Below are 19,057 nucleotides of genomic sequence, written 5' to 3'. Positions count from 1 at the left end.
TGAAAAAACATATTTGGAAATATTTTTTTGTGGCAGAAGAGTCAGTGAGGAAACGGACGAAGAGCCTTCAACTTCAAAATAAAAGAAAACTACATCTTTTGCAAACAGAAACCAGGAGTATTGACTCCAAAATTGTATTTATTGAGACAACAATAATAATGCATAATCTTCAGCAACCGGCTGTCTAATAAGATAAGATAAAGACACTTTATTGATCCCAGACCGGGAAAATGTGTTGTTGCACTGACCGTGTACAGGCTCAGTACAAACAAACAAACAGTGAGTATCTAATTTTACGAGAATTCTGCCAATAAATTTGTTCAAATGGTGGATGCATGATTCATATTCTATTTAGAAAACACCACTTCCAGTGACTGTTTTTTCGCACCTTAAAAGTCGGACAAGATTAAAGTTGGCGTGTGATTTTGTAGCTTTTACTTTGATAGTTATGCATTAAGGGACAATGTGGATCACATTTTAATGGTGCTTTCATAAAATCTAGAGAACAAGTTTAAACAGATGTTTTACAGAGGATGAAGACTGCCTTAAAAGGCAAGGGAAACTGGAGGCTAAAAAGAAATCGAACCCCAACTTCAGCCTTGTTCAGACCACTCCATGAATATGTCGTCTGACATTATATAGGTCCGGTAGCGCAGTGGTCTTTCGCCTTATAGCAAGAACGTCCTGGTTTGAATCCCAGTTGGGACCTTTCTATTTGGAGTTTGCTTGTTGGTGAACCCTGCCTTTACCCAACAGTAGCTGGAACAGGCTCTGGCAACCCTGTGACCCCAAAAGGGATATAGCAGGTTAAGAAAATGGATGGAGGGATGGGTTAAACTGGTCTGTAGCCTTAGGTAGGGAACCACTGCCTTAGAGAACTTTTGTTCACTTTTGCAGTAATTCTGTAAATCAGGGGATTTTACCTGGTGGTTTCTCCACAGGTGCATTGTGAAGATCACAGGAGACATGACGCTCTCATTCCCTATGGGCATCATCAAAGTCTTCACGTCCAACCCGTCCCCCGCTGTCCTCACCTTCAAACTGAAGAATGCCAGCAGGCTGGAGCAGATCCTCCCCAACGTGCAGCTACTCCACAGGTGAGGATCCCCCAAAACGCTCTGGTCAAAGACAGACTTGAGCTGGAAGGAAGTGGCCTCTGCGTCACTGGAGGGTAATTCAATTATCACGAGGACATAAAGCTGTCATTAGGCCGTCAGAGAAGTATTCTCCCGCAGACGTTCAGGTTCTCAGCTGCTCGTGTCTCTTCTGAAGGAAACACTTCATTAAACTGCAGCTTCATTCAGCACCAGACTCATCCAACACTTTATTGCCTTTCTCACCTCGTTTGTTGGAGCACAACGTATTGAATGTGTATTTTACCTCACAGTCAGCCCAGCTTTCAGTAAGGTGCTAAATATGTAAGGCCGGCTGTTTTTGCCACTAGAGAAAGTCATAAAGAAACTACATCTTTATTTGCTCTTCGCTCTGGTTCCTCCCGACCACATGGCAAGGCTAATCAAATCAACCGAAGTTCACGATTTAGTAGCTGCTTGGATATAACAGCCTCATATTTTCCAAGCTGTTGGAGCTTCACACACAAAGCTATAGCGATTGATTGAGCTTCTGATTATTCCTTGTGTGTGTGTGTTTGGCTTTTGTCCAGTGACCCTTCCCAAAGTGATTCAGACTCCAAGAGTTTCTGGTTCAACATGCAAGCACTGACAACCTACCTCAGAAAAGCCTCCGAGCAGAACCCTTCAGCTTCTTACTACAACGTGGACATCCTGAAATACCAGGTGAGAAGTTTTTGTTATCTGAGCCTCTTAAAAGAAGAAATACGACTGCGTTGAATATGATTCTGATTAGGTTGCCATATTTCATCTGCACTGTTTTTGCTGGAGTGAGCGTTCACCTTCAGTGCTCTGATATCCTCTTTCTTTTGGAAGTAAACCATCATCCACAGACTTACACGGCTTCATTGGGGTTTTTATGTTTGGCTGTTTATCTCAATAAATTAAAACTAATGTTTCATTCTGGTCCAACATTCATGGTTTGCCTGAAACAACGTCCCGTTCAGAAATTCAACAATAGTTTCACTCTACAGCTCTGTAAGTCAACACGAAAATGTGTTAAATGTTGTTTATATGTGCTCCACAAAAAAAAAACAAAGATTTTATATTTTTAAAATCATGTTAGCAGGTTAACTTTTGAGAACCCACAAAATTTAATTTGGCCGCTGTTTTGTTTTTTCGTTTTTTTTTTTTTTTTACATTTATTATGTAGGTTGATCTTCATTGCTGCTACCCAAAATAAAAGAACAAAAAAATAATCAAATTACCTTAAAGCGCCTAAAAAGTAGTTTTTGGGTTCTCCAGGGTTAACCCCCCCCCCGATCATCTTTTTATCTATTGTAAAAGCGTTCCCAGGGTCTTGTAATAATGATTATGCCATTTTTCCAAACACCTGTAAATGGTAGATGGCGTATACTTATATAGCGCTTTTCTACCTACAAGGACAAAGCGCTTTACAGTCACAGTCCCAGTCACACACACATTCACACACTCATTCACATTCACTGGTGGCGGCTCCGCTGCCAAACACAGGCGCCAACCTACCACCAGAGGCAATTAGGGGTTCAGTGTCTTGCCCAAGGACACTTCGACTCATGGGCGTGCAAGGCGGGAATCGAACCTGCAATCTTACGATCGTGGGTCGACGGCCCTACCGCTGCCCCATCAGTCGTTTTCTAGGTCATAGTTTCTGCAGAGCAGCAGGAGTTTGTTAGAAATTCACCTTTTAATGGTCTTACATACAGTTATGGCATGGAGGACATGGATGATGTTGAGAGATCAGGTTTATTTATTTTGGAGAGCTCTAAAAAAGCGTCAGTAATTGCATCTCCATGGATTCATGAGACTCACCAGTACGGTGAGGTTCAGCATCTACTGCAGGAGCTGTGTCTGCATAACAGACGCTTTCAGCTGTGCTTCTGGCTTTCTTTGACCCAGTTTGATGACTGACTGTTCCGCATTAATCTAAAGAGGGAAAAAAATACAAATAAGAACAAGATTAGAGGAGTTTTTTGTTATTAATAAGAACAATATCATAAAGTTCAGGAGGATAACAGTCAGATTCTCCTCCATGTTGGTCTTGGACTCCACCCACTGACACCCTCAGCGCGTCCCGGGCCAAAGCCGAGTCCCTCATTTATGAATCCCAGTGATTGAAGTGCAGGGTTTCTGCGTTACAAGTTAAACTTTATTAGTCACAGAAAAACTAGACATTTCATGTTGCTGCATTCAGGTGCAGTCTGACGGAATCCATTCCACCCCGCTCAACCTGGCCGTCTACTGGAAGTGCACACCAAGCACAACAGACCTGCGGGTGGATTACCGCTACAACCCAGAATCCATGGACTCCCCAGGCTCGCTCACCAACCTGCAGGTCTTGGTCCCTGTAGACGGAGGAGTCACCAGCGTGCAATCTCTGCCCAACTCCATATGGTGAGACGCGCATGTGGACATACCAGAACGTCTTCCTTTTGCTGAACCCTCTAAGCTTCAACTGTACCACCTTATTATTTCAGGAGTTCAGAGCAGAATAAGTGTCTCTGGAAACTAAGCGACCTCTCCAGTAAATCAGAAAACGAAGGTGTGAGCTCATTCAAACTTTAACAAGAGTGTTTTAAACAAGAGTTGTCCAGTTTCCTCACCCCTTTTACATGTCCGTCCCTCAGGTGCGGGGTCTATAAGGGCTAAATTTGATCTCTCACATGGGCCGTCCAACCCGTCCACTCTGGCAGTGCAGTTCATGAGCGAGGGCGCCACCCTGTCTGGAGTGGACATGGAGCTGCTGGGCTCTGGATACAGGCTTTCCCTCAGCAAGAAAAGATTTGCCACCGGTTAGTCGCATTCTTCCACACTGCTGATGGTCCATGTAGACCGCCACGTCTCAAAAAGAAATCATCTGTCTGTCTCCTCAGGGCGTTACATGGCGGACTGCTGAGGTAACCGGAAAGAAAAGCCCTTATTTGACAGAAAACTTGGGGGAATGGAGCTGCGGCGGTTCACACAGGAAGCGAGAATCTCACTACATAAGGCAGCACTGAGTATTGAACACTGTTGAAAAAAAAAAGAATAAAAGAAAACTTAAGATGCGCTTTCAGGAAACGTGTAGATATAAAGTCTAATAGTTCTGATCTATTCCTTTTTGTACAGGAAAGAAAGGATTTATTGACTAGCTATAAATCTTTATTGTATTTGAAATCATAAAACAAGAAAAAAAAGTGCACTAATAATCCTCCAAATACCTTTTTTCCCTCTTCTCTGAGAAGAAAAAACATTTTTTCCCTCCTAACTGTAAATAACACCCCAGACCTGCTTTCTTTACTGATGTTTGTGTTTTTCTCTGTCTGTGTCAATTATGTGCAATGAAGCGATGAAGGTGGAATCCGTCTTTTACATTACTCACATCAGTCTGACCTTTAAAACAATATTGGAGTGCAAAAAAAAAAAAAAAAAAATCTGACATCAGTGCCTTCTCTTCTACTATAAACAAAAGGCAAAAAAGTAATTAGTTTTTTCTGAACAATCACCTTTTCTGGATTCTGATCAGTTTTTCTTAAAACCCTCTAGAGTTGGATTGTTTAGGGGTCAAACATCCAGGGACATTTGCACCAAATTGAACTTTTAACCACCCTTCTGTGTGCTGTAAATGATAATTGTACCTAAATTTTATACGTTTTTTGTGCACCGCAGCGCAGTTAACAACGGCGGCACCAACGTGCCCCGATTGTGTTTTTTTACTTCTAATACTTGGATGTTGAAGGGAACGCGTCTCATCTTCCAGAAGTGAAATGGCGATGGATCTGCGATTGTTTGCTGTCACCGTCTGCCTCACGGCGTTGGCTCAGAGCGTCTCAGTGGGATTAAAAAAACGCCTCATCCGGACCTCTCCTGTGGTTAGAAACTCTGCCGTTAAAGTTGGGCTGGATCACTCACCTCTCTTGCCTTTTGCACCAGTGCATGCTGGGATTTTCTTCAGCAGGTTTTGCAAAGCAAAAAATGTGGTCACTTTTGACTCTTGGTGCTTCTCTCTTGTCTTTTTTTAATGAAGGGCTGCTTCTGCAGAGGCTGATTTATATCTTTTGGAGGCAAAATCCATTAGTAGGTGGCCCTGTGGCACTTTTTGTTGTTGCATAAATTGTCTAAAAACTGTGATTCCAAATTGCTGAAACCTTTTTAGGAGAGGAGTTTAATACAATAATCATTTAACCTGAAGCAACCCTCCAATAGAATAGTAGAAAAAGTTCCTATTTTTAATTAGGTGTCGACAAAAGAAACCGCTTATTAGATGTTGGAAGGCATTTGAAACCTTTATTTTGGTCACAAATTTATCTTCAAAAATGTACAATTTCTTTTCCATTTTCTCTGCCTCTGAATTTTTTAAAATACTTTAAAAAAATCAGTCTAAGAAAGATCTAACATTGTTTACTTAATGGAAAGCATTCTGTTTATTGCTTCTTTTTCTCCAAAAAGATGAGCACATTTTAAAAATGGCTGTGTAGACCCTAGAACTGTTCAGTATTAGCAAGCTGGTTCTTGCTGACCCGATACAACTTTAAGATTATCCTTTAAAAAAAGCTCTTTCTAAATTCAGCTTCTCTCTTTTCTATTTGTTGTATTAAACAACTAAAAAAACAACATTGTGTAAGATGATTCTCACCTTTTTCCTTATATTTCAGTCACTTTTTGTCTATTTTATGATTTCTTATCGTCTGTATTAAATGTGTAATATATGGATATATACAAATATATGAAAATGACTACTTGGAGTGTGTTTTTTGTTGCCACCCTATACGTTATGATTACTTTTATTTTCATTCTACATCATAAAGAAAATTGAAAGCTGTAGGTAAAATAAAAATATAGCAAAACACAAACTTAATATTAAACAATAGTTTATCAAAGTCCTTTCAGTTTCAGTAAAAACAGGTTATTTTAAAGATAATTAGATTTATCGGATTTGATTTTTTTTATTTTACACACACTTATAGACCCACATACACATAGAAATTATTCTATTATAATTACTCTAAATCTGAAATGCACATATTGTCACTTTACATTTGATACATGACACATTTAAAACCATTAAATATTAAGTGTCATAAGTAATTTAATTAATTACCTGAAAAGGAGTAGAAGGAAGCTAATTTATAAAATCCAGCCCCTAATTTGCTTTACCTAACAATTGAGTTTTAAATTATTATTATCTGCTTTTTAACTTCTGATCAGATATTTATAGTTTTTTCACAATAACAAGTGCTGATCATTTAAACAATCCATAAGGTTTGATCAAATCAAAGGACAAAGATGAGGTGCATAGTGCTTAGAGTTAGAGATATTCTTTATTGATCCCACATTGGGGAAATTCAATTGCTACAGCAGTTCAGTGCAAAAAAAAAGAGAAAGAAAAAAGAAGAGAAGAACAACAGCAATGTGCAAAAGAATGAAGGGTGTTCAACATGCGCAAAAATACAAATACAAAATGTGCAAAAAAAATAAATTTGTCATTAGAAATTAATTTGTTGCAATATTTAAGAAATTCTTGTCACTAATCACACAACAGGTAATCATCAGGAATCATTGTTTCAAATCAGGCCACAAGGTGGGGGGTATATTGATATGATCTGAAAATAACACCTGCTTTATTATCATTAAAATTCAATTTATTAATAATAGTCTTACTATTTTGGTCAAAATCAGTGTTCTTGTCTCGGCTTAACCAGGTTAGATGTTTATGATGTTAAATGAAAGGTCCGAGGTTTTCATTCCTTCTTCTGCTGTCACATTGAAAGCCTTGTTGCTGGTTTTGACTGGGCTTGTAAAATTATTGCGTTTATTGTGACTCTTTAATTACAGACAAATTAGCATGTCATTTCTTTTTTTTTTTAATTACATCAATCTAATTTTTTATCGATAAAAAATACCCATTAGTGGTGTAAAAGTAAAGGTTTGAAGTCTGTTTTATTTCATAAAACCACTTTTAAAATTGTATTTTGATCTTTTATTGTTCCACAAAGCCAAAAATTTAAATGAAAATACCTTAAAATGATGCTTTTTTTTAAGAGCAATTATTAGGTTAGGTTTAAAATAGATAAATTCGATTATTTAATTTCAGGTCATGATTAATTAACCACACACACACACACACAAAAATAATAATCACATGACTGCACTAGTTTTAACATAAAATTTAGCAATTTTATTGGAAACGGCATCAAGCTTATCTCTCCAAAGATGTTTATCATTCAGTTTTTTCAAAAAGTTGTCATAAGAAATTATCTAAAGTCAAAAGTAGCTGATTAGTTTTGACCCGAATCCATGTGGAAGAGGTTTCTAAGGCTGCCTGACTCCCTCCAAGCTTTCAGAATAACAGATCATCAAAACAAATCTTTGAGACACAAGCACATGTGTTACTAATGCTCGGTGTGCGTTATGAGAGCCTCACGCAGAGATTTGCTTACAGCAGGATGTATTGACGACCGCGCGTACAGCCTCGGCACTACATCAACACCCCATGCATATTTACCGTATCCTCAATCATCCCCCATATGTGTGTGTGACTGAAGACCTCCTTGCTGTTTGAATCACGGCCTTTTCGCTGCTTCTTCTTCACAGCCAAATGATGTGTGAGCCATCGGTGGAGGCTCTGCTTCTCCCCTCCCCACTTGACTCCGTCAGACTGGGAAGGAAAGAACTGGGGGTTTCTGGTGGTTGATGGTATTTTCTGAAAGGGCAAATTGAGATGTGAGAGCTGAAGTCGTGTTCAGAAAGAGTGCTAATCCGTCTGTGTGTCTGTGTGTGTGTGTGTGGCCAAAGCATTTCCTGAACTAACTCTGTGTGGGCTTTACAGGTAAAATAGTGATGTTAACTAAATTAACCAAATGTATATATTTTCCAAAATTGTACATTTTTATTTGTAAGTTTCACTATTTTACAAAATGAGGTAAAAAAATAACATTTTAGCACAAGCTGATGGCATATTAAGCATGTGGTGTCTGCTGGCCCCACTTTGAACGTTTGATTGACAGATTCTCCTGAACCGCTTTCAGTGAAAGGGGGGTAAACCTCCAATAAGCTGTCTCATGACTGGCAATAGTAGTTGCGGTTGACTCAGACCGACCCGGATCAATCCCTGTCGCCTGGCTCCAACATGGCGACGTCCATGGTGCGGAAAAATGGCGACTGAATTGGCTTTGTTTGGCTGGAGCCGAAAGTAAGGCATTTTCTGTGCGTGACCTCAACTCTGTCCAGCTCTATTATACAGTCAATGGTGTCAACAGATGGATGATGGGACATAACTTAACTGCTGCCACTGCAGAAACTGCAAAAACACAATTTTTTCAAATTTTAACTGAAAGACCACTAGGACTGTTTTGAAAATGGATCAAGAGATGATCGAAGTGAGTCTCTGACCTGCTGATATAAAATCCTCAGCTGCACAATGGTGTAGTAGTTAGCACGTCCTGGATGGGGCTTTTCTGTATGGAGTTTGCATCTTCTCCTCACACTGCGGCTTCCTTCCACATTCCAAAAACATGCTTCATAGGGTAATTGGAGACTATATTGCCCCTAAGTGTGTGTGCAAGTATGAGTGTGTGGCAACAGACGGGTGACCTGTCCAGAGTGTTCCCCAGCTTTGCCCAAAAGTTGCTATGTTGGTATCCTAAAAGCGATTCAGTGGGTTCCTTAAAGTACTTGTTCTGTTTTTTCCTTGTTGATAAGATTGAACTGTGTGATTCTGTGTAGAAAAAGGAATTGGGGCAACAGAAACTAGTATTATGTGTTCAGTCCAACACCACAGCGAGCTGCTCACCAATGGCTCATTAGGGGTCGAGGTATGAAGATTGATCACGCACTAATGTGGTTTTATATGCAAATTATTATCATAGCTGCTCAGACCATTTTCAGAGACTATATATATGTTTTTAAAACAGAAACTTGCAGGTTATGGGTCGGTCAAGCTGTGGGTGTCTGGAAAGGCTTAACATCAGTGTCACTCGCATGAAACGGTCCGAGCAGACGGAGCATTTAGTCTCTGTTGTCCACCATCACAGTTCTGTTTGTTCAAGTACCCCCTGGAGCCTTAGAGCTGAGTTATTCTACGATCCAAAGAGCCAGAGCAGCATCAGTAAAATTTATGGACAATTTATAATCGATGTGCCCATTTGATCTCCCTCTTCACCGCGAGGAAAACCATCTGAACAAACAAGCAATAGTGTCGGCTTATTGCATTAACACAGATTCCTCTCCTCTGCTGCTCCCACTTGCTCCAAAGAAACCCAGAAGATCTTTTCAGAATAACTCAAACCCAGATCACGTCGAGACGCCCATCCGAGGGGAGATCCACATTTTCCACTCGACAAATTCTGTTGCCTTCTGTGCTGAAAAGATCAACACAATCCACTGTTAATCATCACAACAGTTTTGTCTGACAGCAAAGGATGTTCAGTAGCTTTTCACAGATGGAAAAATGTGGCCCACCTCTCGTTTAAATTATCTTTGGGGTCTCCCTTAAGTCCTAAAATTTATTTCAGTTTAATAGTTCTGCACCTTCATATTTCTTGGGAAGACCTCTGGATCCCTGCTCTGCCCTGAGGACAGGGAGTGGACCCTTTCGTGCCATGCTGAAAGAGGCATGTCAAAGGCTATTTGTCATGGTAAGCGGGCATGTGTGTAAGTGTGCGCTTGGGGGAGGGGATGACTCAGATATGATCATTCCTTAACTCATAAGTTGGATCTTTGGTGGATCGGCACAGCCTCTCATGTTATGTCCTTTTCTTCATTCTGTTGCTGTAATGTCAAAGATCATGTTGCACGAACAGCTTCTAAAAGTCTACATGCACTGGTTCTAGGTTCTGCTTCTTATGGACCGATGGTCTGCATGTTTTGCTTAGTTTTCCTCCTCCAACACCTGATTCCAATGAGCAGAATCGTTGAGTTTGGCTCAGAAAAATCAGCCAAAGTCATTTGGATCAAGTGTGTAAGAGCAAGAACTGAAGTAAACCCTGCTGGGATGGTGAGATCTTTACTGGCCAGAACATCATCTTTTTCAAAGAAGTGAAAGAACCTCCAGTCATTTTAAAGTGTCTTTTTGTCTTTAATCATTGACTGTATACAAGAACTGGAGTTCTTCTGGCTCATAAAAGGGAAACTTATGGCTCCAACCAAATTAAATCAATTCAGTCATCATTTTTTTGCAATGCGGACACCACCATGTTGGAGCCAGACAACGTCCGTAAGCAGTGATTGGTCCAAGTCAGAATTTCTATGGCAACCACTCTTGCAAATAAGCAGGGATTCTGTTGTGAACCCACTTGACAGCAGACTACATGAAATCTGCCAATCAAAGGTTTTGAAAATTGGACATGGGGGCTGGCAGGCACCAAATGTTTTTATTGACGCATCTGATTGGTCAGTTTATAACTTGCATAATTTACACTACAGAAAAATCATGACAAAAATTAGGTTTAGCAAGAACTTGCTAAAAGAAAAGATATCAGGGAAACAATGCTTGTTCTGACAAATAGAAGGATTGAGTAAAAAGTCATTATTTCTCAATAGAAGTCTATGGGATTTTGGATTCTTGGAGCCAGGTAGTATTTCCTGTTTGGAACGGCAAGGGAGAGGAGTCACTCAGTCCAGTTCTCATATACAGTCAATGGGTTTTACTCCTTTTTGGACTGTAACTCGTAGCAGCCAAAAAACCCATTATAAAGAAGCAAAAACTCCAATATAAGTAGTTCTTTTTGGAGAAACTTATTTGACAAATTACAGGACCAAGAGCAAACATTTCATCTTGAAAGACAAATTATAATAACGAAATAGATAACAATAATAGACTGAATATCTGCACAATTCACCACAGTAAAACATTGATGCTTATTTAGCTTCATGAAACTAGGAGAAATGTAGTATAACAGTGTCACATATGAACAATAACTATAGATACCCATAGCATTAAAAATAACATGCTAACAATTCAACCAAACTCTTTATTGCCCTTCAAATTCCTTAATCTGTTGAATTCTTTATCCTCTGTTTTCCTCTTTGGAACACGCCCGGAATAAAAGCCACGTCACACAGCCACATTTTGTGCATATTGCATGGATGAAATTGGTCAAATGTAAATACAAGTGTAAAAAATGAAAAAGGTTGTGGTTCTTTACATGAAATTTTTACAGATGCATCACGAATGAAAACCACGTTAAAACCACGGTAGAAGTACGAATAAATTACGCAAAAAACACATAAATCAACGTAGAACATGAACTGTGCATGATTATTGTGCTGCTTATATGAAATTTATTAGTGATTCATGCGTCAATTATATAATTTTAGCATATGTGTGCCGTATATGTGATATAAAAGTTAAACATCGATGGTACGTGCGTGAAAAGTCTGTTAGACATGGATCGGTCGTGAAAAGCCACAAATCTCACAATTGTGTGAGATTTACGTAATAATTGCTTATAAACTACGTAAAATATGCATAAACTGCGTAATTCTCAAACAACCCAATATTCTGACCAGCTCAAAACCAGATTCACATATAGAATCGTCGACGGAAACCCTCGAAGGACATCTGCGCACATCGATGAATGATGAGCACAAGAAACACTTATAAATTACCTACATGAGTATCACACATGGATCACGAAAGCCTGTATGTAGTGGCTGTGTGACAAGGCCTGAAGAAGTGGTGCTTCTTCCATTTTGCTGTGAGCAGCAAATACTGATGCAAACATCTACAGTGCCCTCTAGTGGTTGCTGCTATTTATTTTCTTTAACAGTCACATATAAGTTGCACCTGAATATAAGTCCCAGCCCCGGCCAAACGATGCAAAAAACGCAGCTTATACTCCAAAACATTGACAATAATTGTTAATTATTATTAAATTGTGCTGTTTAAGATACTTAATACAGCACAAAAAAGAGCCAAACTATAGAGAAAAGGAAGAAACACAGGCGAGGTCAGCTCACCAAAGCTCACTTTGCTGAAAACGAAAATGAATCTCGTCAGACACGTTGATGAACAAAGGAAATGGGGGATGAAGACTCCAAATCCTTTTAAACAAGACCATCAATTTCTGATAAAGCTCTCCCTCCTCACATATTGACTTGTTGCCAAATGACAAATTACTGTAAAGATGCCGGACAGATGCACTTTTGAAGGATGATTGCAGAGCTGAAGCGAAATGAAGCATAAGCCCTGGGGATCAATTTGCCTCGCAGTAAGTCAACAGGAGGCAATCATACGCAGAACTTTTCCTTCTTTCGGAGAGGAAATGTCCTTCTCATAAATATTTGGAGTTTTCTAATTGGAAGAATATGTGTGGCTTTAAACACTACCTTTTAAGGATTCTACACATCTTCCCACTGGCGCAGTGAAATGAGGATGTGCTTTCATGCACAGATTTGAAGAATATGTTTGCATTCACAGTGAAAGTCTGAGGAACATGGATGTTGTTTTAAGATGTACAGTAAAAGCCTGCATGGATCTAAGCCTACTGTTGTGTTGTAAGAACTAAAACTTGAATGATAAAGGCATAAAACAAATAGTAAATGAACAAAATTGAAGAGTAACAAAAGATGGATGAATCAAAAAAAATTTCATAAAAAATTGCTTTAATTATACATTCAAGTATAAATGCAAGAAGTTTGGCTTGTGGATTGCATAAAAGATGAAGTCTTAAAGATCTTCTTGGATGCGTTAATCGTAACGTTGGGACAGTGGCAGTGGAGCGATGGAAAAATAAAGCTTTGAAGATCTAAATCCTGTTTTTAATGAATTTATTGTATTTTTGCCAAACGTCTTACTATACTGCTGAATATTTCCATAAAAATGGTTTAAAGGTCAGATACCTGGTTTGGTGTTTTCTGAGTTTAGGTTAATTTCCCCCGTAGACACAAATCCTCTAGATAATTATCTGCGATGTCACACGCAGAATTCTGGAAAAATGTAGCCTGAAATGGGGCAGCCACATTGACCTGTGTTTACTCAACCCACCTCAGTGACACACCAAAAATGGGTGACTGAGTGGGCCAAAGTGATGGTATATGTTTTTTGTGAGTCCCCCTATCTGTCAGTTCAGCAAAGACATTAAAAACTACCTCTGACTTCGCATCATTTTTAGCTTTAAAACATCTTCTTAAACTCAAGAGTACCTAGCTGCAGACAAGATGGCGGCTGGAGCTCCACTCCTTGATGGAAACAGAAGTTGGTGATCTCCAAACAAAAGATGAGCTTCGTTTTATTTTATCTTGTTTTCATTTTAAATTTTTTTGGCTCTCTATTTTAGGTGACGTTGGAAAAGCAAACTGCGATGCAAATTAAAACTCAATAAGCTCATGTAATTGTGACTAGGTGCATGGAGTGGAGCTCCAACCGCCATCTTGTCTGCAGCTGGGTGCATCTCCTCAAACCAGTGTACCTGGTGTACCTGCAGGATTTCCAAATATTCAAGCCCTACTCATGACTGATTACCTGGTTCAGGTGTGTCCAGCCAGTTAGAACATGCCAGAGCAGAGTATGTTGGAAATCATGCAGAAATGCGACCCTCGAGGCCCGGGGTTGCTCATCCCTGGCATAGAGGTATGATTTCATTTGGATTTGGCACATGTCACAGTCTGACGTCAGGTAAAGGGATTAATATGTGCTGCAGAAATGTATCAGATATATCTTCAAAAATCCTATTATTTCCATAAAGTTAATGAATTCCAAGGCCATTCTGTTTTTCAAAGGGTTGACGTGTTAACTTGTAACTTCCTTACTTGTCCAGTAACAATCTTGAGGTTACTCAGTGTTGTTTTTGCTCAGAGCATTTATTCATGAACTAACATGGCCGGACAAAGACCTGCGATGGAGACCGGCGTTCTTTCTCTTTCCCAGAGGCAGGCAGACAGGCTGGAGCAGGAAAAAACCGGAGCTGCGCTCCTGTTTTCTGGAGTCTTCCTGTCCATGGTGGGGGTCACCTTCACTGTGATAGGTTGGCATCACTTCCGAACCAGCACCAGCTTTCAGTGGACCCAACTCCTGGGTCCCATCCTGATTTCAGTTGGAGGAACCTTCACGGTCACCAGCATTTGCAAATTTAGGTTAATCTCCTGTTGGTACTGCAAAGAGCAAGAGGAGGAGGTCTTTGTTGTTCCTATAAGGGAACCACCGTCAGGGAGACCTACCGTTGTGGTCCACGGCATCAATCAGCCGGTTATGGTGCAGGGCACCGCAACAATGGTGTGTATTCCACCAGTGTACAACTTCCTAACCCAGGAAGTCATTGAGGAGAATGAGGAGCAGCCTGGTAGCTCTGTGGGAGGCGTCCATGCGAGCCTCCCTTCATATGAGGATGTGTACTGTTTGGACAACGCAGCTTTTACCGCAGAAGGCGACGCAGAAGTGGGGTACAGAGGGAGTCGGTAAGAACTCGTCCAAAAACAAAACAAACAAAAAAAAAATGTGGTCAGCTGCTGCATGTATAATTGCTTCTCAGAGGTGCAGTTGCTGTTTTTTTTCTGTTTTCTTAGTCGATTAATTTAGAAAATAAGTTACTTTTGCTAGTAAAGGGACAACACGGATCCTTAAACCTGCCTTTCCTATGCTTTATCCTCACTGGAGTAATGGGATTTATTTGTATTTATAGATTGAATTTTAAACATATTTTAGCTTTGCTGAAAAGATTTTTCAGCAGATCAAGAATAATTGTGGGATTTTTGGCTTCCTGGAGCCAGTGGATACTGCCAGTTTGGAACGCATGGGGGGAGGGATCCCTTTGTCCAGTTCTTATATACACTTAATAGTCACATACCACTGTTCTTGTGACAATCCACTGTTCACAGTTTGCCATTAGAAATGACACACAAGTCTAAGTTCACTCTACCTCTTCTGCCATCTTTTCAGAGTCCCGTATTTTCCAAATAAAATGCCAGTTGCCATCTCTGTCTCACTTTTGTAAAACCAGATCTGCTGAAAACGGAAATGAGCAGAAGTTGAATGGATTTGAACTATAAAAAATCTAGACTTGTCTGGACTTTGGTCCATGATGCACTTCAGACCAGTTTTTTAAAGTTACAAATTCAAAGCAATTTAAAGTTTTGCAGCAACTGTTAGTGAAATCAGTCAATTATCAAGCCAGGATTGATGTTTGTTTTAAAATAAAGGTACAGAAGTTAAAGCAAGGAACAAGTACTGCAAAGATGCCTTTGTTTCATCCAATCACAGCGAGTTTGCAGGACCTTTTTCTAAAGTCACCTGGAAAATATTTCATTTTCTTAATTTACAGTTAAGATTTTCACCTGAAATATTGAATTTGACCAATCCTAATTACATGAAGAACAGCAGCCCTATACACTCACCTGCCACTTTGTTAGGCACACCTGTCCAACTGTTAAAACAAATTTCTAACCAGCCAATCACATAGCAGCAACTCAATGCATTTCGGCATATAGACATGGTCAAGATGATTTGCTGCAGTTCAAACTGAGCATCATAATGTGAAGAAAAGGTGATTGAAGTGACTTTGAACATGGCATGCTTGTTGTTGGTCTACTGAGATTTTTACCCACAACCATAAGGTTTACAGAGAATGGTCAGAAAAAGAGAAAAAAAATCCAGTGTGTGGCAGTTCTGTGGGCCGAAATGCCGCGTTGATGTCAGAGGTCAGAGAAGAAAATCCAGACTGGTTCCAGCTGATAGAAAGGCAACAGGAACTCAAAGAACCACTGGTTACAACGGAGGTCTGCAGAAGTGCACATGTCCAACCGCGAGGCAGATTGGCTACAAGAGCAGAAGAAAACACTGGGTGCCACTCCTGTTAGCTAAGAGCAGGAAACGAAGGCTACAATTCACACAGGATCACCAATACTGGACAATAGAAGATGGGAAAAACGTTGTTGGGTCTGATGGGTCTTCATTTCTGCTGCAACATTCAGATGGTAGGGTCAGAACAACATGGAAGGAATAGATCTATCCTGCCTTGTATCAACGCTTCAGGTTTATGGTGGGGGTATAAATGTGGGGGGATGTTTTCTTGGCACACTTTGTGCCCCTTAGTACCAATTGAGCATGGTTACAGCGCCACAACTTACATGAGTATCGTTGCTGACCATGTCCATCCTTTTGTGACCACATAGTACCATCTTCTGACGGCTACTTCCAGCAGAATGAGGATCCATGTCATAAAGCTGGAATCTGAGACTGGTTTCATGAATTTGACAATGAGTTCACTGGACTCAAATGGCCTCTACAGTCACCAGATCTCAACCCAATAGATCACCTTTGGGGTGTGGTGGAATGGCAGATTGACATCACGGATGTGCAGCCGGCAAATCTGCAGCAACTGCGTGATGCTGTCATGTCAATGTGTACCAAACTCTCTGAGGAATGTTTCCAGAACCTTGGTGAATCTATACCACCAAGGCTTTTGAAGGCAAAAGGGGTTCAACCCATTACCAATAGATTGGCCGGTGACTGTAGAAAGGCCTTAGCTGAAAATGTTGCAAGAATCCTCCAATCGATTGTTCACTAAAGGATCTGTCACAAAGGAGTGAAGAAGCAAAGTGAGGTTCTTTACCAGTTTCCTACACAGAAACAAACTTTATCTCAATGAACCAGGGACAGTTAAAGCCAAAGTAAAAGCCCTGTTTGGAAAATAATCCCCCCGCTGGGATTTAGCATCAACTCTAACATACACCTGCTTCATAAAAGAAGCAAAATCCTGTTTCAGCTGAGGCAACACTTTCTTTTCACTAATTGTAGGATCCCATTTATTTGAAATCCAATCAAACGTCCTCCATCTTGCAATAAACAAGAACCTGCACTGATGGTGTTCTCTTTCTTTCATTGTTTTTAGATGATTAATCCCAGCAGGTTTCCAGGAAAGCAGCTCACTTTAACGCAAACAGACATCAGGAATAATGCCGTTAACCTGGGATGACTAGAAACTGCCGCTCCAGTAATGCCAGTACTTCAGCTCCCTCTCATGTTGTCTCAACTCCTGACCTGTTTCACTGTGTTTCCAGGGGTTAACGCCAAATAGAGGAATGATCAAGGGAGAAATAGCTCAAACTCCATGTTTTCTTTTGAAGGGCGGCGGGGTTTAAGCGTAACCAACTGGGCCTGTAAACATTTTGGACGTTTTCCAGGTCTCCTCTGGCTTCCAGTCTGCCTCAGACTTGCCTTTGATTTTTTTTTTTATTTTACATTTTTTTTTATTTTCAGGACGGAGGGTGAAAGCGGACGCGGCCAGAAAAGCTCCACCTCTCTACATCCACCTGCGTACGAAGACATCTACCCCTCCTTCCAGAAACACAATCCAACATAAACACGCAGCAAAAGCTGCGGAGGACCTCCCGTCTGTCTTTGATTATTCCTGTTTCTGTCTAAAAATAATGTGAAACTGATTCCACAACCTGTGCTGTATTTTCCAAATAAACCTACAGAATCTGAGGTGTTTCATTCACAAGAAAAACAAAAGTGACTTACACAGATCCTGCCAAGTACCATAATAATTTAGTATGAAGTCATGAAACTCACTAAGATTAGGCTTCCTGCAAGAAAACCTCATAAAATGAAGATTTATGGAGTTCTGCTCATTTTGAAAGCTTGAAGGTTTTAAAAATATAAACTCTGTGTTTAGTATTAAAAACACACATTCATCCTGTGCCTGTTGTTTCTCAATTGCTGCTTTCATTGCTGGTGAAAATGAACATTTCAGCTGATTGGTGAAACTGTTTTAAGCTGAAAACCTCTGAATTTTTACACATCATTTTCCTCAAAAAACCCATTGTTTTTTTTTTATTGCATTAAAAAACTTTGCACTAGTAGTTTCTTTACTTTTTTAAGCTCAGAAAGATGCAAAAAACAAATAAACATCTCTTGATTTTAAATCTAATGGTTAAAAACCTCCAATTGTGTACAATTTTTTTTCTTTTTTTGAATAGTTTCATTAGCTTTCAGACATTAATTCTATATAGTTAAGCTTTTAAAGATAGTTCATTTTTACCCAACTCAAACTTTTATGAGTCTGCAATCTAAAAAATATATATTTTTAATATATCTCTCACCCTTTTGTTAAGAAATTCCTTCTTGAGTTAAGCTTAGTTAATTGATCCCTGCAATGAAAACTTTATTTTTAATTTAAAAAAAATACATCAGTTATCATTGTTAGAATCCCCCTAAGAAGACATCAAACATGGTTAAAATGTCTTCTTTAAAAGGAACACAGAAGATTTTGACTCATAACTTGTCTGTTTTTTTGCAACAAATACTTCAGAATATCAGGTATTTTTTCCACATTTTAAATCTTCCTGGATGCCTCCAAAGATGCATCCTGAATCTGCCATCCGAAAACAGGGTTCAGCTTTGTTTACAGTTACACCACACGGGGGCAGAAACACGGGGCAAATGTGTGCACAGACTCGAGTAACGCTGAATTACCTAGCAAAAAACAACAATAAAAAAAAACAAAGAAATACCCAGAATCCCTTACAGAAATATTATTTTTAGTGAAAATGCCAGTAATTATTTGTTAAAAGGGAATTTGTTATATAGTTTGAACTTTCTAAGGACCAAAAACTTTGATCTTTGATTAATAAATTATGGAAATAATTAGAAACCATTAATTAAGCATTCTGAACAAAAATGCAAACGCTTGAAGTTGGAATTTTCTTAAATAAAATCCATATATGCATGCATATTACCTGTATCTTGCATAAATATTGACAAATACTTCGGATTTTTCTACACAACAGAAAGCAAAAAACATTGTCATGCGCAGTTTGGATGCGCAGATGTGAAACCGCAGAAGAATATGACTTACATTATTTTTACAGCTCAGTAAAATGCGGGTGGCCGAAGAAAAAGACCATAATTTCAGCATTGTGCGAAACTGGAGATCATTTATGAAAGCTGGGCAGCGCGCAGAGGAATAACAGCAAACATGTCTGCTTAGATTTTGTTTTTAATCCCTAATATTGACTGAAAATCAAAAATG

The 19,057-nt window shown here is 39.5% G+C and overlaps 2 protein-coding genes across 7 annotated transcripts in view; both read left to right on the top strand.

Moving 5' to 3' along the window:
• fcho2 (FCH and mu domain containing endocytic adaptor 2) overlaps positions 1–5,827 on the top strand; it is a 53,899-nt gene extending 48,072 nt beyond the window's left edge. For all 6 annotated transcript variants that reach the window (XM_078955957.1, XM_078955956.1, XM_078955955.1 and 3 more), the window contains 6 exons: positions 942–1,097; positions 1,664–1,796; positions 3,304–3,503; positions 3,587–3,651; positions 3,737–3,901; positions 3,983–5,827. In XM_078955957.1, the coding sequence (XP_078812083.1) occupies positions 942–1,097; positions 1,664–1,796; positions 3,304–3,503; positions 3,587–3,651; positions 3,737–3,901; positions 3,983–4,005 (742 nt within the window). In that variant the 3' untranslated portion in view covers positions 4,006–5,827. The remainder of the gene's footprint in view (positions 1–941; positions 1,098–1,663; positions 1,797–3,303; positions 3,504–3,586; positions 3,652–3,736; positions 3,902–3,982) is intronic.
• Positions 5,828–13,692: 7,865 nt separating this feature from the next.
• Positions 13,693–17,511, top strand: tmem174 (transmembrane protein 174). The gene is made up of 2 exons (XM_020707515.3): positions 13,693–14,483; positions 17,284–17,511. Exons 1-2 carry the CDS (start codon positions 13,906–13,908, stop codon positions 17,384–17,386), a joined length of 681 nt encoding a protein of 226 aa, XP_020563174.1. The 5' UTR covers positions 13,693–13,905; the 3' UTR covers positions 17,387–17,511.
• The last annotated feature ends 1,546 nt before the right edge of the window (positions 17,512–19,057 follow it).

Source organism: Oryzias latipes, chromosome 12 (genome assembly GCF_053564925.1).
Source record: "Oryzias latipes strain Hd-rR chromosome 12, Olatipes_Hd-rR_3.1".
NCBI classification, from domain to species: domain Eukaryota; kingdom Metazoa; phylum Chordata; class Actinopteri; order Beloniformes; family Adrianichthyidae; genus Oryzias; species Oryzias latipes.
This window is presented reverse-complemented; position numbering and strand designations above follow the sequence as displayed.

Bases quoted from the DNA above. Each gene is read 5' to 3' on its own strand.
- tmem174 (XM_020707515.3), top strand. From the start codon at position 13,906: ATGGCCGGACAAAGACCTGCGATGGAGACCGGCGTTCTTTCTCTTTCC. The intron at 14,484-17,283 runs GTAAGAACTCGT...TTTTATTTTCAG, and splicing joins GTGGGGTACAGAGGGAGTCG to GACGGAGGGTGAAAGCGGAC.